Raw genomic sequence first — 14,359 nt, 5'->3', positions numbered from 1 at the left:
CTTTTTTCATATGGATAAGCTAATTACTACCCAGTCAATCCTTTCCCTGCTGATTTGCCATTCTTCTCATAAAACTAGTTCCTGTCAATGCATGTGTCCATTTGGAGTCTTTCTGCTGTGTCCCATGGGTCTATTTCTCTCTTCCTGTACAATATACCATATTTGTCTATCTAGTCTTGACTCCACCTTGATTTTCAGGCACCTTTATGACATTATCTCATTTCTTCTCTTACATCATTACAATCACCTCGGGGGTCTAGACCAGGAGAGGATGGGGGCAGCAGACTGGGGCTAACATGCTGAAGAAATTACAGCTAAACAACAGGAATAAAGTTCATCTTTTCCACACTGATGATGGAGTCAGCTGCCAACCATTCGATCTGGGAAACAAAGTTGCAAATTACATGGACTGGACCCAGAAGACAAGGGTTCAGGTGATCTCCCAGGGGAAGGCCCAGGTCCTGGAGGAGCACAGGGGTGAAGGGGCTCTGCATTCTCCCACAGTGGAGTTTCCCTCCTTTGTCATCTGTGGAGGGGCCGATGGGACTCTACCAGGGAGCTCTCCCACCTGACTGAGGCTGCAGATAACTGAGGAGGAAGCGGCAGGGGGCTGGGCAGGCAGCAGAGGGTCAGTCTCCGGGCATGTGGACCATCACCTGAACTCTTGTCTTCTGATAAACACTTCTGAGGAGAAAACGACCTCGCTCGTCCTTGCTCCTCTCTCATCTCCACTGCTCACTCTTAGACTCCCTACATCTTATCCTTCCTGTAGCCTGGTAACAGAGCCACTGGGTCCAGCCCAGAGCACAGGAAGTGGGGTGGGGGTGGGGTGCGCAGGACGTTTCACTAGCGATGGCAGCTGACGGAACGGCTACACCACAGAGGGCCCCAAGACCCAGAGGGTCTCCTCAGCGGTGATGGTGACCATCATGAGCGTCCCTGCTCTGCAGGAGGCTCCCCGTGTTGGTACCAGGACTGCACTGCCCGGGGCTGGGCGTCCGGGCAGCCCCCACCTGCGTACTCAGAGACCCTCAGCAGCGGCTGTGCACGTCGAAGGTAAGGCCACGGGGGTGACGCCCGGACTGGAGGCGCCCCCCCAGCATGAGCAAGTACCGGTTGCAGGGCACGGGTGTGGGGGGACACCGGGCTGGGGTCCCGAGGCCCGCACAGGGGCTGGGAGGCCGCACAGATAGGTCTCCAGGGTCCCCCACCAGCACCCGGTGTGAACTGGCCGGGGATGGAGGGAGGGATGACCTTCTGGAAAATGCTGTCTCTTCGCCCCACCCCACCCCACCCCAGGAGGCCGAGCTCCTCTCCATTTCCCTCTCTGCCTCTTTCCTTTTCTTCTCCCCTTCCTTCTCCCCTTCCCCTCTCTTCCTCCCCACTCCTTCCATCCATGGCTCCCCACCCACTCTGTCTCTTCCAGCATGAGCCTTCTGCTCAGCCTTCTCTGCTGGCTGCCCTCCGTGCTGGCTGCACCCCTCTCTCCTCCTTGCTCCCTGGCAGAACCGGGTGAAGGCCGAAGCACTGGAGGAGGACAGCTGAGGAATGATGGATGTACATCAGGCTCAACTCTATGGTTCTCACTCTGGAGCAAGCGTCAGAGCCACTTGGAGGGCTGGTTAAAAAGTAGATGTAGGTCGATTGCTGGGCTCTGCCCCCAGGGTCTCCAAGTGTCACCTCTGGGGTAGGGCCTGACCATTTGCAATCTAACCAGTTCCCAGGGGGTGCTACTGCTTGAGCTTTGAGAATCACTGGGCTAGCACGTTCTTCCTCCTGCTGGTGGTGATCTCAAACCCAATCATTCATTTATTTTTCATTCATAGGACAATTCTTAGGTCATGACCAAGTACTGGGAACTGGGGTAGGGAGAGGGGGAAGAATACAATTAGAGGTGGACCTTTCCTCTGGGAGCTCACATCCTGGAAGGAAAGTAAAACTAGGACACAAATAACTCATCGAGGGGAGGAAGAAATTACTGAACCAAAAACAGGTTCAAGTGAAGCTTTGTAGGATTTCTAAGAAGCAAGGGATCGCTCCTGGCAGGGGGGATGGGCAAGGCTGGTGGGGGGCATGGCATTTGAGCTGGGCCTTGGAGGATGAGTGAGATATGACCTTGTGGCCATGAGGGGAATGGAAATTCTAAACAGAGGGAACAGCAGTACCAAATTGCTTGGAGGTGAAGAACATTGTTGGGGGATGGAGACCCTGGGGAAAGGGAGAGGGAGCAGTACTTATTGTGACCCTGGTAGAAATCCAGGGTTCATGAGGCTTGTAGTGAAAGATAAGGGAGAGAGCTAGGCTGCTGCAGGCCTCATGTCCCGCACTATGCATTTGGGAGTTCGTCTCCAAAATGGAGAAGCTCTAAGGAAGCTCCATGGCTTCCTTGCTGGTTTCAAACCCGGATCATCCAGAGAGAGTTATGGATGAAGACCTCTGCACACCAGGAGGGGCAGAAGACTGGCAAGGGTCACTTTTGCTGCTGCTGTTTGCTCTCCCTTAAGCCTGACATCACTGTCTTGCCATCACCCTCAGGAGGCATGGTCCCTCTGTTTACTGGGAGGGACTCACAGCTTTCCCCTTAGCCCCAAAGGCAGAGCTGTGTGGTCCAGGGCCAGAAGCCAAGGTGTCACCTGAGAGTTATTTAGAAGTGAGAGTCTGAGTCCCCACCCCAGACATACTGAATTAAAATCTGCATTTTAACCAGACCCTGGGTGACTGCACATCAAAGTTTGAGAAGTGCTGGTTTAAACCAGACTTTACAAGAGCCGGGGATAACAAAAGAAAAATAGATAGGGTTACTGAGCACCCAGTAAAAATTTACTAATCCCCCTATATATTACATCACCCTCTCACTCTAAACCTCACCCTGTTTTATTTTCTTTCATCTCCATTGCCACCTGAAGTAGTCTATTTGTGTATTTGTTCCTCTAAGAGCCTCCATCACCTCCCAAGGTCCAAGAGAGCAGGCACTTCATCTGCTTTACTAGCTACTATGTTTCCAGCACTGAAAATAGTCTGGCAAATGGCAGGATGTCAAGAAATATTCACTGAAAGAATGAATGAGTGGACGAATGAGCAGACAACCCCATGACCTGGGACACAGTCTGCGCAGCTCCCAGCGAAACTCTCTGTGGCAGAGGTCCGCCCCATTCCCCACCATCCTCCTCCCCCCAGCTCAGCGGCACCCCTGGGGTCTGCTGAGCCAGCTAGCCTCGTGTGCTTTTGATATGTCTCAAAGTTGGAGTGCAAGAGAGCAGAGAGTGTGGATTCATGTGTTCCCTCCTCTGCTTGACTGAGGTCTGCTTTGCAGGCTCTATCGTCCCCCGAGAAGACCCACCTCTGCCCCAAAACTGCTCTCTGCCTCACAGCCCTCCCCTCCCCTCTATGCATGGGAATTTTGTCCTCTTCTTGTAACATGAATTCCTTATCGCTGGACACAGCACTCCAAACCTAACACCCTTTCCTCCCGCTCACGTGTGCCCTAGGGACATCAGTAGTTTTGCCACTCGTTTTAGCAAGATTCTTCTATCAGATGGATTGTCATGAGGGAAGAGTTGAAAGGGAAAGGTAGCAGCTGGGGTGAGAAAGGATGAGAACTGGCACCAGTGGGGGTTCAGTGGTGGGGGGTGGCCCAGCCCTGCCCTCCTGCAGATTCAGACACGGAAATAGTCAACAGTGACGGTGCAGTGTGGCAACAGTGTTCACGGGCCAAACCTGAAGGGCTTCCTGGAGAAAGTGGGTCCAGGGCAACCCACAGGGAGGCTGGGGGGTGCAGAAAAAGCATTCAGGAGACAGAAGGTTCTGCTTAGTTGGAGCAGAGGGTGTGCAGGGGCAGTGGACGGAGGTGAGGCCAGAAAGAGACACGAGGCCTCATGAGGGACATTAACAAGAGTGGCCAGGGGGATGCTAATGTGATCAGTTGGCTTTTGATAAGATCACCTCACTGTTTGAAGAGGGGAAAGGCGAAGGCAAGGGCCCTGGGAGGAGGGGAGTGCCCTGGTGCCTGGCTCCATCTCCATGTCTCCTGGCTCAGAGCGCCTTCCCCGCCCACCATCTAGAGTCAGGACCCCTCCCCCGCCGCCAGTTATGCTTTATCACACATTGTGTTTATTTTCTTCTAGGATTTACTCCATTAGGTAATTGTTTTGTTTATTTGTTTATTGTCCACGCTTTCTGTCGCTCACAAGGCTCCATTCATGAGAACAGAACGTCTGTCTTATTCTCCATTGTATGCCAGCCCCACCCCCCAGTGCCTGGCACACAGGAGGTGGTCAATAAATATTTGTTGAATGAATGAAAACATGGATGGTATAGAGGCCATAGAGGTGGAAAGAAGTGGTTTGCGAGGTCTTTAGAGGTAGTGTCAACGGGAGGGTGACAGGCTGGAGGCGGAGGGTTAGATCAACAATGGTGCCCCAGGTTTCTGCTTTGAGTGATTGGGTAGATGGGATGTGGGGCTATTGGGGGAGGTGGGGGGCGCTGAAATGGGAGCATTTTGGGTGAAATTAATGTATTCAGTTTGGGGCAGGTTGAGTTCGTGTGCCTGAGGGACATCCAGGTGGATTTGTGTAGGAGGCACTTCAGTAGAAGAATCCGGAGCTCAAAAGTGAGATTTGGCTTAAAAGGAGAGGAGAGGTCGACTGGAATGGTGATGCAAAGATAGGAAGAAAAGGGCTTGGCAACTGACAGACAAGGAGAAGGGGCAAGGAGAGGGCCAAGTAAACACAACTGCTTGATTTCTTTTAAGTGACGTATTCATGTAGAATATATTCAATATAGACGAATATAAAAAAAGAAGTAAATATCCCAAGATCCAGCACCACCCATGGGTCATGGTTACATTTTGGTAACTGTTCTGGATCTCTCTCTCTTCTGGATGTCTCTGTTCTTCATTCTATGTAACTGCACATTTACACTGTTAGGCTCATATTATACACAACTGTTTTTGGAGCATGCATTTTTTCTTAACCATACGTCATGGAAATATTTCTGCGTTGATAGATATGGTTCTGCACCATCATTTTAAAGAGCTACATGGATTTCCTTTGTAGAGAGATACCATAACTCATTAACTGATCCCCCGCAGACTGACACATAGATTGTTGCCAGTTTCTCAATATTATAAATAAAATTACATGAACACCTGTGTCATCCTTCCTTGTCTCTTCATTTCCTGAGACAATATTCCTAGAACATTCTACACTAGAATAGACAAACACTTACAATTTTGATATGCGTTGCCAAATTTCTCTCCAGAGAAACTGTCTTAATGTACACCCACATGTGACAGGCGCGAGAGGGCTGTTTTCCCCCTTGTCACTCTTCGGTGAAAATTATACCTTGTTATGGGAATTTTTTCTTTTTATTGTTAATTTTTATTAAAGTTTTGTACATCCCAAATTTAAAGACTCATACATAATTCTGTAAGACTTAAAACAAACAAAAAAAGCATCCCCACTTTCACTCACCTTTCCCCATTCCTGATTTCCACTCCCCAGAGGCAACAATTTTCAACACTTTCACCCATTTTTTCTGGTATGTGTTCCATATTTTCAATAACACGATCATGCAGCATTTCTTGATTTTTAGTCACTGGTGTTATCTGATTGATCCCCTACTGTGGATGATGAGAACTACACTCTCTCCCACCAGCCTGTCCACCCCACCCCCACTGCTTTCCTTCTTCCATCCTCTCAATTTAGTTACATCACACATTTTGGCTAAGTCTTCACTCACTGCCTACGTTAGCGACTCAAGTGAGTACTAGTCACTCCCAGACGGGTCGCTACACATCCACTCTGTACTAGTCTGCTTTCCCTTGAGTTTCATGTTCTGGTTTCCTTAGTTTTCGGTGTACCAGTCACCCATTCATCCCCAAACCCACTGCCGGAATTGTATGGATCTTCTCAACATGCCAGAACACACTGGCTGATCTCTCAGCTTCATCTTTTTCTTGGAGATGCACTTGGTGAAACCCCCCATGCCTGGTCCAGTCTAGGCTGGCCACATCCCCAGTCTGAGGCCCAGACACCAGTCCTGGATGTCCCTCCACCGACCTCCTGGAGCGTCCCTTCACCTGGAGGGGACTCTCCTGGTTGCACCCCTCTTTCCTGGAAATCCAGTTTTTCTCTTTCTCAATTTACTCTGTTGTTTTAGTCAAGCCTCCTGAGACAGGACACATGGGAGATGAATGTTTTTGAAATGTTGCATGTCCATAAATATCTTCATTCTGCTTCCAGACTTGATTGGTAGTTTGTCTATAGAAGTAATTTTCCCTTGGAAGTTTGAACACTTTGTTCTGCTCTCTTTGTAACTTGTGGAGATGGTGTTCAGGAGTCTGTGCCATCCTGAGTTTTGATCCTTTACATTTGACCTGTATTTTCTCTCTGGATAGGCTCTTCCTTCTGAACCACAATTTTCAAATTTCCAACTGGTGTGATTTGACGTGGCTCTTTTTTCATTTATTGTGCTGGGCACCTGGTGAGTCCTTTCATTTGAAAACAGGTGTCTTTCAATCCTTGGGAATTTTCTTGTAGAATTTCTTTTAAATTTCTTACTCTCAGCTATCTTGTTCTCTTATTCTGGAACTACTCTATTTTGGATTTGAGATTTCCTGGCCAGATTCTCTCATTTTCATATATTTTCTTTCTTCTTTTCCATCTCCTTTGGGGGTTTTTGGTTATTCTTTCTGAGGGAGTTTCATAATTTATCTTCAACTTTTCCATTAGATTTTTAATTTCTGTTCTCAAATTTTTCATTTCTAAGAGCTTTTGTTTGTTTCCATTTTTAAAGCCTGGGATTCTTGTCATCATTGCAGAACCCTTTCCTGACTCAAGGACTTGGTGATCTTTGGCCATCTGTTTATATTTAAGGGGAGACACTAAAACACTGTTCAGAAGCTCCCGTAAGCAGAGAGAGCTTGTTGACAGGCAGGTTGTGCTGGAAGGGGACCTACCTGGGCCTTTTCACGGGAAGAATGATGACGGTCTGTAAGTCTTTTCTCTCGTCTTGGATGGTTTTACAAAAAGTCCTCTGGTCTTCCATGTGCTGCCTGGCAGCCAGCATCCCCAGCCAAGTGGCAGGCCCGCATCTGATAGGCCCAGGGCAAGAGTACAAATAAAGTCCCACATGCCACACGTCTAAAGATTATAAGCCAAGCTGCTCTGCCAGGCCTGCCTGCAGGGTCCACCGGGACCTGTGCAGCCTGCTTGACCCAGAGCTTACAGGGGTCACGCCCTCCCCACCCGCCCCGCTGCTTGCAAACCGGAGTGTATAACGACCTGCTGGGGCTGGACATGCATGTATCCGTTTCCCGGAGCTGCCATAACAATAGGAATTTACTGGAGGGATAAATTGGGAGATTGGGATGACATACAGACACTACTATATATAAAATAGATAACTGATAAGGACCTAGTGTATAGCACAGGGAACTCTACTCAGTACTCTGTAATGGCCTATATGGGAAAAGAATAGATACATGTATACGTATGACTGAATCACCGTGCTGTACACCTGAAACTAACACAACATTGTAAATCAACTGTACTCTGATAAAAATTATTTTAAAAATACAGAAAATAAAAGAAATATTGATAGAAAAGGGGGAAAAAAAACATTAGAAATTTACTCTTTCACAGTTCTGGAGGCCAGAAGTCCAAAACCTGAGTATAGGCAGGGCCATGATCCCTCCAAAGGCTCTAGGGTGAATCCTTCTTTGCCTCTTCCAGCCTCAGGGGACTCCAGGTGTCTTTGGCTTATAGCTGCTTATCTCCAGTCTCTGCCTCTGTCTTCACGTGGCCTCCTCCTGCATGTTTCTCCTCTGTGCTTATGTGTCTCTGCTTATGTGCAAATCTCCCCCTGACTTTCTCTTGTAAGGACACCAGCCGTTGGCTTTAGGGCCCACTGTAAATCCTGGATGATCCCATCCCAAGATCCTTAACTTGATCACATCTGCAAAGACTCTATTTCCAAATAAGATCACAGTCATGGGTACCAGAGGTTAGGAATTGGCCATATCTTTGGGGGTAGGGGGGGATGTGGAGGGACATAGTTCAACCCACTGCAGCACGGAAACCAGGGAGGAGGACTGGTCCCATCAGACGCACCAAGGACCCGGGGTAGGAAGGGCCCCCCTGCACACATTACCTCCTCACTTCTCAGACTCAGGATTTCCAGGCTGTTCCTAGCTCCTTCCAAACTACCCCACCGCAGTGGAGGGAGAGAGGCAGTGCGGTTACAAGGGGGACCCCATCTGCTTAGACACCAGCTTCGGATGGCCTGGGGGGGGGTGGGCAAATTAAAAACTCTATCTCTGATTTTCCAGGGCTGGGGCTGTTCTTTATTTCCGCCCTTCTCCCTCAACCCACCTGAGGGCCTACACCCTACACCAGCCCTCTTCTGTCAATTTCTACTCAACCAGCGACAAAACTTTCAAAATATTTTCTTAAGAGTTAGAAAAGACAAAAAAAAAGATTTTGTGTTTCCAGGTTTGAGATGCACAGGGGCTTGTAGAGCAGGGCAATGCCCGTGGGGCCTGATAGAGGACAGGGCTGGGATCCCTCCTCCAGACACGGGCTTTCAATGCCTCCGCCCTCCCTCCCAGCTCCTGGGCCTCTGAGCCCTGTCCAATCACCCTAGGGGTGGGGTGCAGGGGAGAACGACACAAAGCCTCCCACCACTCTTAACTGAACCTTCTGTTTTCACCCAGCTGCACCCACACTTCCAGAAGTGCTAGGACCCCTCCACCCCTCATCCCTCCCAAGGGTCGTCAGCACAATCAGTCTTCTTTCACAAAGGCTTTTCCAAAGTTTTTACTAGTGAGTTGATACATCTTTTCATAAATGAGCCATTTATATTTCCTCTTTTATGAATTTCTTGTTCATGTGCCTTGCCCTTTGGAAATGTTTTGTCTCTTTTGGATTAAATTGTAAAACCTCTTTTTCTATTCAGGTTATTCACTTCTTGCCTTCACATATGTTGTATCTTCTCCAGTTTAATTTGTCTTTCAAATATAGGTGATTTTAACGTATTTGATTTTATGTCCTCAAAATTCATCAATTTTTTTACTTTACAATTTCTGGGCTCCACATCATACTTAGAAATGCCTTCTTCACTGCGTGATTATTAAAATATTTACCCATATTTACTTCTAGCCCTTTTAAGATTTTCCTTTTTACATTTAAATATTTGATCCTTCTGAAGCCGGGTATGGATCCGGCTTTATATTTTTCCCAAATGACTAGCTAATGGTCTCAGCACCATTTATTGAACAATCATTTCTTTCTCACTGATTTCTCACTGCTTATCATATGTAGTTGGATCTGTTCCTGGCCTCTGTGTTCTGTTCACTCCTCTGTCTTCTTGTTCCTGGGCCAGTAATGCTTTCAATTAATTTCTGTGGCTGTATTGTAGATTTCAGTGGCTGATAGGCCAAGTCTTTACTCTCTTCTTCTGAATTTTCCTGGCTATCCTTATGCTTATCCTTCAGATAAGCATAAGTCTTAGTGTCATTTCAATTTCCAAAATAAATCCTCTTAAGATCCCAGATGGGCTTACATACCAGAAAAAAATTGTCAAAAAGTAGATTCCACCCTAGAAAAAAAATATTGTACTATAGGGAACTATTACTAGGAAAAAATCATTTCCATCATCATCATAGTTTGCTTTTTCCCTAGGAAATAAGAATATTGTTTCAATATCACTTGATCTAAGGAAGTTCTTAACTGTATCCAATATTTAGCAGAAATCTTTTCAGCTATAATTTCTACTCCCTAAGCTTTCCTGGTCTTCTGTAGAATAATTTATCATACTTCTTTTAAAATGACTTGAGAAACAGACTAACAGATATAGAAAACAAACTAGTGGTTACCCAAGTGGAAAGGGAGGTGGGAGGGTGAATTAGGGGTGTGGGATTAAGAGATACAAACTACTATGTATAAAATAGATAAGCAATAAGGTTATACTGTATAGCACAGGGAATTATAGCACTATCTTGTAATAACTTTTAATGGAGTATAATCTATAAAATACTGAATCACTATGCTGTACACCTGAAACTAATATAATATGGTAAATCAACTATACTTCAATAAAAAAAAAAGGCTTAGAATCTGATAGATAGTTACACATTTATGCCCAGGGCTATATTGCTTGTAAAAGTCAAAGGGAATTTATCTTCTCAACAAAAAACCCAGTTCCCTGTTTTAAGGTTATCTGAACAAAAAGCACTGTGAACCCGAAGATCTTGAATAGCAAAAAGAAAAGGACCCAGGGAGTCTTTGGTTACAACTTTTACTGAGATAATTGGCCCTTGGATTGAAGCACCTTCTTACAAAACTCTCATCTATTGTCTTATTTATACTCACAGTACTCCAGTGAAGTAGACAAGAGCAGCTTTTATGTCAATCTCCAGTCTCTAAGAAGTAAATGGAGACAAACACAGGTTGGTGATGTGCCCTGGGTCACCCAAAGCCCCATTCAGCTCGATATTTAGTGCTGGGTGTTGCTGGGTGGCTGCACGGCTCTTGGCTCCAAGCCCGTCCAGTGTTTTCTCCCCCAAAGCAGATGTCAGCCGAGTGAGCCCTATCAGACAAAGGAGGGGACTCGGGTACCGCTCTTCCCTGAGGGTTGCCACTAAGGTTTTGCTCCTGGAAAGCAGCCTTGAGCCCAGGTGCCATGACCTCCATTTGCATCTCAGGGACCACCTGGTGGGACCACCAGTGGGCAGAGAGCCCGGGAGAAGCTGCCAGCATCCCCTGCTGCCTCACCCACTTCCTCTCCTGGCATCATCCAGCCAGCCCTCGCGTTGTGCAGATACTGCCCAAGCCTCTGCTTAGCTGTATCACCTGGAGCTTTCGTCTCTCTTATAAGGGAACCCCTCCAGCCTCTGACCAAGGCATAGGTGTTTTATGGAACCGGTTGACCTCAAGTCAGAGAAAGCCTAGCCTGAAATATGGATGGCGCTGTTTCTTTCCCTGTCAGAATTGCTTATGCCATTTGAAGAAAACAAAGGGAAAAAAGCTGGTTAATGTCAGATTTGTGTAACAAATGCTTTATTTGCCTTCTCTTCTTTGCCATCATTAGGGATTTTTAGCTTTTGATGCTACTGGGCTAGAGATTAAGCAGCCTGTGTTCTCCATGAAGGTTATACGATGACGTATTTTCGAAGATTGGCCTTAAAGGCTTCAAATGACCCAATGTAGTGGATTAGCAGTGACCAACGGAAGGCAGGCAGCACGTGGGAACACTCTGTAGATCAGCCTAAAGCACTTCCTGGGCATGGTCTCTATGCTCTCCCGCTCAGTGTGCAAGGGTAAGGCCACATGACCCCACTTCCCTGGGGTCAGGGTTTAAATTAAATTAACAGGAGGACACAAAAATGCTGCAAACAAGTAGCTGGTCAGCTCTGACTCTAAAACCTTGAACTTGGAGATGATACTTACTCATTGGCATCATTTAAGACACCAGCAAAACAGATGTTTTTTAGAGGTTCTCCAATTCACAGATCATATACCAGAAGCCAGGATGACATTGCCCATTAGGAGGCCACTCCCTACAACCTTGACTGAATTGCCAAACAAAACCACAGGAATGGGGCCTCATCTGGTTCTCTGACCTTAGACAGAAGAATCAAGTATTTATTAATAGTGACCTGATTACTGTTTTGTTTAGGGTGTGTATGTGTATGTGTGTTTTAGTTCCATAAGCAAATATTTTATTAGCGCTTTCATCCTAAATTATTCCAGTACTAAGAAACATCACTCTTTTTCATGGTTTGGATTTCTCATGTAATGTTGTAAAATGCAAGCTAAGGAAACAAGAAAAACTTGAGAAGGGCTCTTTTTATATTTTTCAGGTCTCTCACACAAAGCTTTCTGCAGATGATGAGTGGAAGTAAGTGATTTGTATTTTTTTACAGCTGGTATACTAAAAATTAGACTTCCATCTTAACAGTTTGAGAAATTAAATGAAGCCATCATTTTATTTATAAATTTCCCAGGATAGAAGGTGGGTTAGCATGGCCATGTGTGCACAGTGATTGTATAGACCAAAACCACAGGGATTTCATCTGTTTTCTGCAGTAGGCTCCATGCAGTCCCACAAATGTGTATGTCCCTCAATATATGTCCTTATATGTCCTTGTCCTCTGAGGGACAAGACACATCTGGTTTTCTTTATAGGCTGTTTCCCCTGTGCTATGGTACCTACTGTGGGACCATTGGACCCCTATGGGCACCAAATGAAATAACAGTGAAATGTTCCTCCTTTTTAGCATTATGGTTATCAGTTATGAATGTATTCCTAATCAAAGTAGAAATATTTATTACATTTGTATGCTACTTTATACTTTCCAAAGTACTTCCACATAGGTTAACCATCTGAGATGCATTTTACTGTATATGCACAAAATAGATTAATGTCATAAAGTATATTTTGTTTGATATCTATGCAAGTCCTATTTTAGACTGATGATAAATTCACTCTTCTATCTATGTGGCCTAAGTTGAAGTCCACTCATTACAGAGAATGTTAAATAGTTATTTGGGATTTGGGGCTGTAAAAACTATAACTAAGTGCTTGTACCCTTTTATTTTTTTTTCACTTCCCATTTCTTCAGAAGAATGAATATATTTTTTAAAGAGCTTCTAGAAATCATTCTCAGCTCCTAAGCTCAGCTTCCAACACAGAAACTAATAGCCATGTAATTTTATTCAGGTTGCTTACCTGATGTGGATTTCAGCTTCTTCATTTGATAAATGAAGAGGTCTCAGTACATCTATGGTACCTCCCAGCACTAACATTTTCAGATTCCATCTCAGAAAAGTTGAACTCAAGCAGGAATATTTATGAGGGTCTGTGGGCTCATTTCTGTGCATTCTCCAGCAGGGGGCACCCCTGGGATTTGGATGGGGCTCTTACTGAGGCAGCTCTGTAGAAATGCTGGTAAAGACAAAGACCCAGCCCAGGTACCCAACAAGTGCCTTTAAAAGGTCACAGAATGTTACCCTGGAGTGCTTTCTGATCAGTGCTCTAACTAAATACATATTGTGACCAGTCATAAGTGGACACTGAGAGATTTTGTGACTGATGGTTCCCCACTTGGGGTGAAAGATAATGCTAATCAATATTTATAAAGTAATTGATTGGCAAGATTCATACTTTTCCCCCTTTTCCCTAATCTTGATCCCGGACTGCTCTCTCCTCTAGGCCAGTGAATCCCAATCTTGGCTGCACCTTAAAACCACACAGGGAACTTTAAAAATTACTGATGCCTGGATCCCATCCTGGAAATCTCTATCGGTTTGCTCAGGCTGCCATATCAAAGCACCACAGACTGGGTGCTATAACAACAGAAATCTATTTTCTCACAGACTGGAGGCTAGAAGTCTAAGATCCAGAGGTCGGCAGGCTTTGGTTTCTTCTAAGGCTTCTCTCCTTGGCTTGCAGGTGGCCACCTTCTCCCTGTGTCTTCACATGGTCTTCCCTGTGGGAGTCTGTGTCCTCACGTATAAGGACACCAGTCATGTTGGATTAGGACCTGTCCTAACGACCTCATTTATCTTAATTGCCTCCTTAAAGACCCCCTCTCCAAACACAGTCACATTCTGAGGTCCTAGGGGTTAAGACTTCAACATATGAATTTTGAGGGGACCCAGTTCAGCCCAGAACACCCAGCAATGCTCATTTCATTGATCTGGGGTCCAGCCTGGGCACTGTGATTTTTAAAAGCTCCCTAGTGATTTCCAACTCACAGACCAGGTCAAGAGCCTCTGCTCTAGACTCTCTTAGAGACCACTTCTGCTGTAGGAAGTTAAACCAGATGACATAATATTTTAGTGGTTTTCTCTACCACTGTATAAAATTAAGAGTCCAACTAAACACTGAAGCATTTAGCCATCCTCTGAATGTTTGTGCCTAAGATAATACTTAGGTCTCTTCTTTCTCCTTATAATGAAAATGATTTATACAACTCAGGAGTTTTCTGTAGCCCCGCGGATAACATTCTCTTCACAGGCACCATCTGCAGGATATCTTTGTACTTGAGAATGTTAGCAATTACCTGAAATTACCAGTATTTGACTGGGGTTTTTTTTCACTTTCAAAAATGGCAATTTTATATGATTCAACCTAATAGCAATTATTATTCCTCATATAGGTACAAATAAAATATATATGTGCTTTGCAGTTTTAGACCAATCCTGCGAGGTACAGAGGGATCATTATTTGAGATCTGCAAATGAGGAAACTGAGGCTCAGATAGAATAAGTGACTTTCCCAAGGCGATCCACGTGGCAGATCAGGGGCTAGAACCCAGGTCTTCCCAGGGCCCATCAGTGAGCTTTTGGCCCCATCA

At 45.6% G+C, this 14,359-nt stretch overlaps 1 protein-coding gene across 1 annotated transcript in view; it reads left to right on the top strand.

The window, feature by feature from the left end:
• Window positions 1-917: 917 nt before the first annotated feature.
• Window positions 918-14,359, top strand: part of RNF175 (ring finger protein 175) — a 67,753-nt gene continuing 54,311 nt past the window's right edge. Inside the window, 2 exon segments of the mRNA XM_036852227.1 lie at window positions 918-1,109; window positions 11,861-11,898. Coding sequence (XP_036708122.1) covers window positions 918-1,109; window positions 11,861-11,898 — 230 coding nt within the window.

The sequence above is a fragment of the Balaenoptera musculus genome, chromosome 5 (assembly GCF_009873245.2).
Source record: "Balaenoptera musculus isolate JJ_BM4_2016_0621 chromosome 5, mBalMus1.pri.v3, whole genome shotgun sequence".
Taxonomy (NCBI): Eukaryota; Metazoa; Chordata; class Mammalia; order Artiodactyla; family Balaenopteridae; genus Balaenoptera; species Balaenoptera musculus.
The sequence above is the reverse complement of the archived record's forward strand: the minus strand, read 5'-3'. Positions and strand labels throughout refer to the sequence as shown.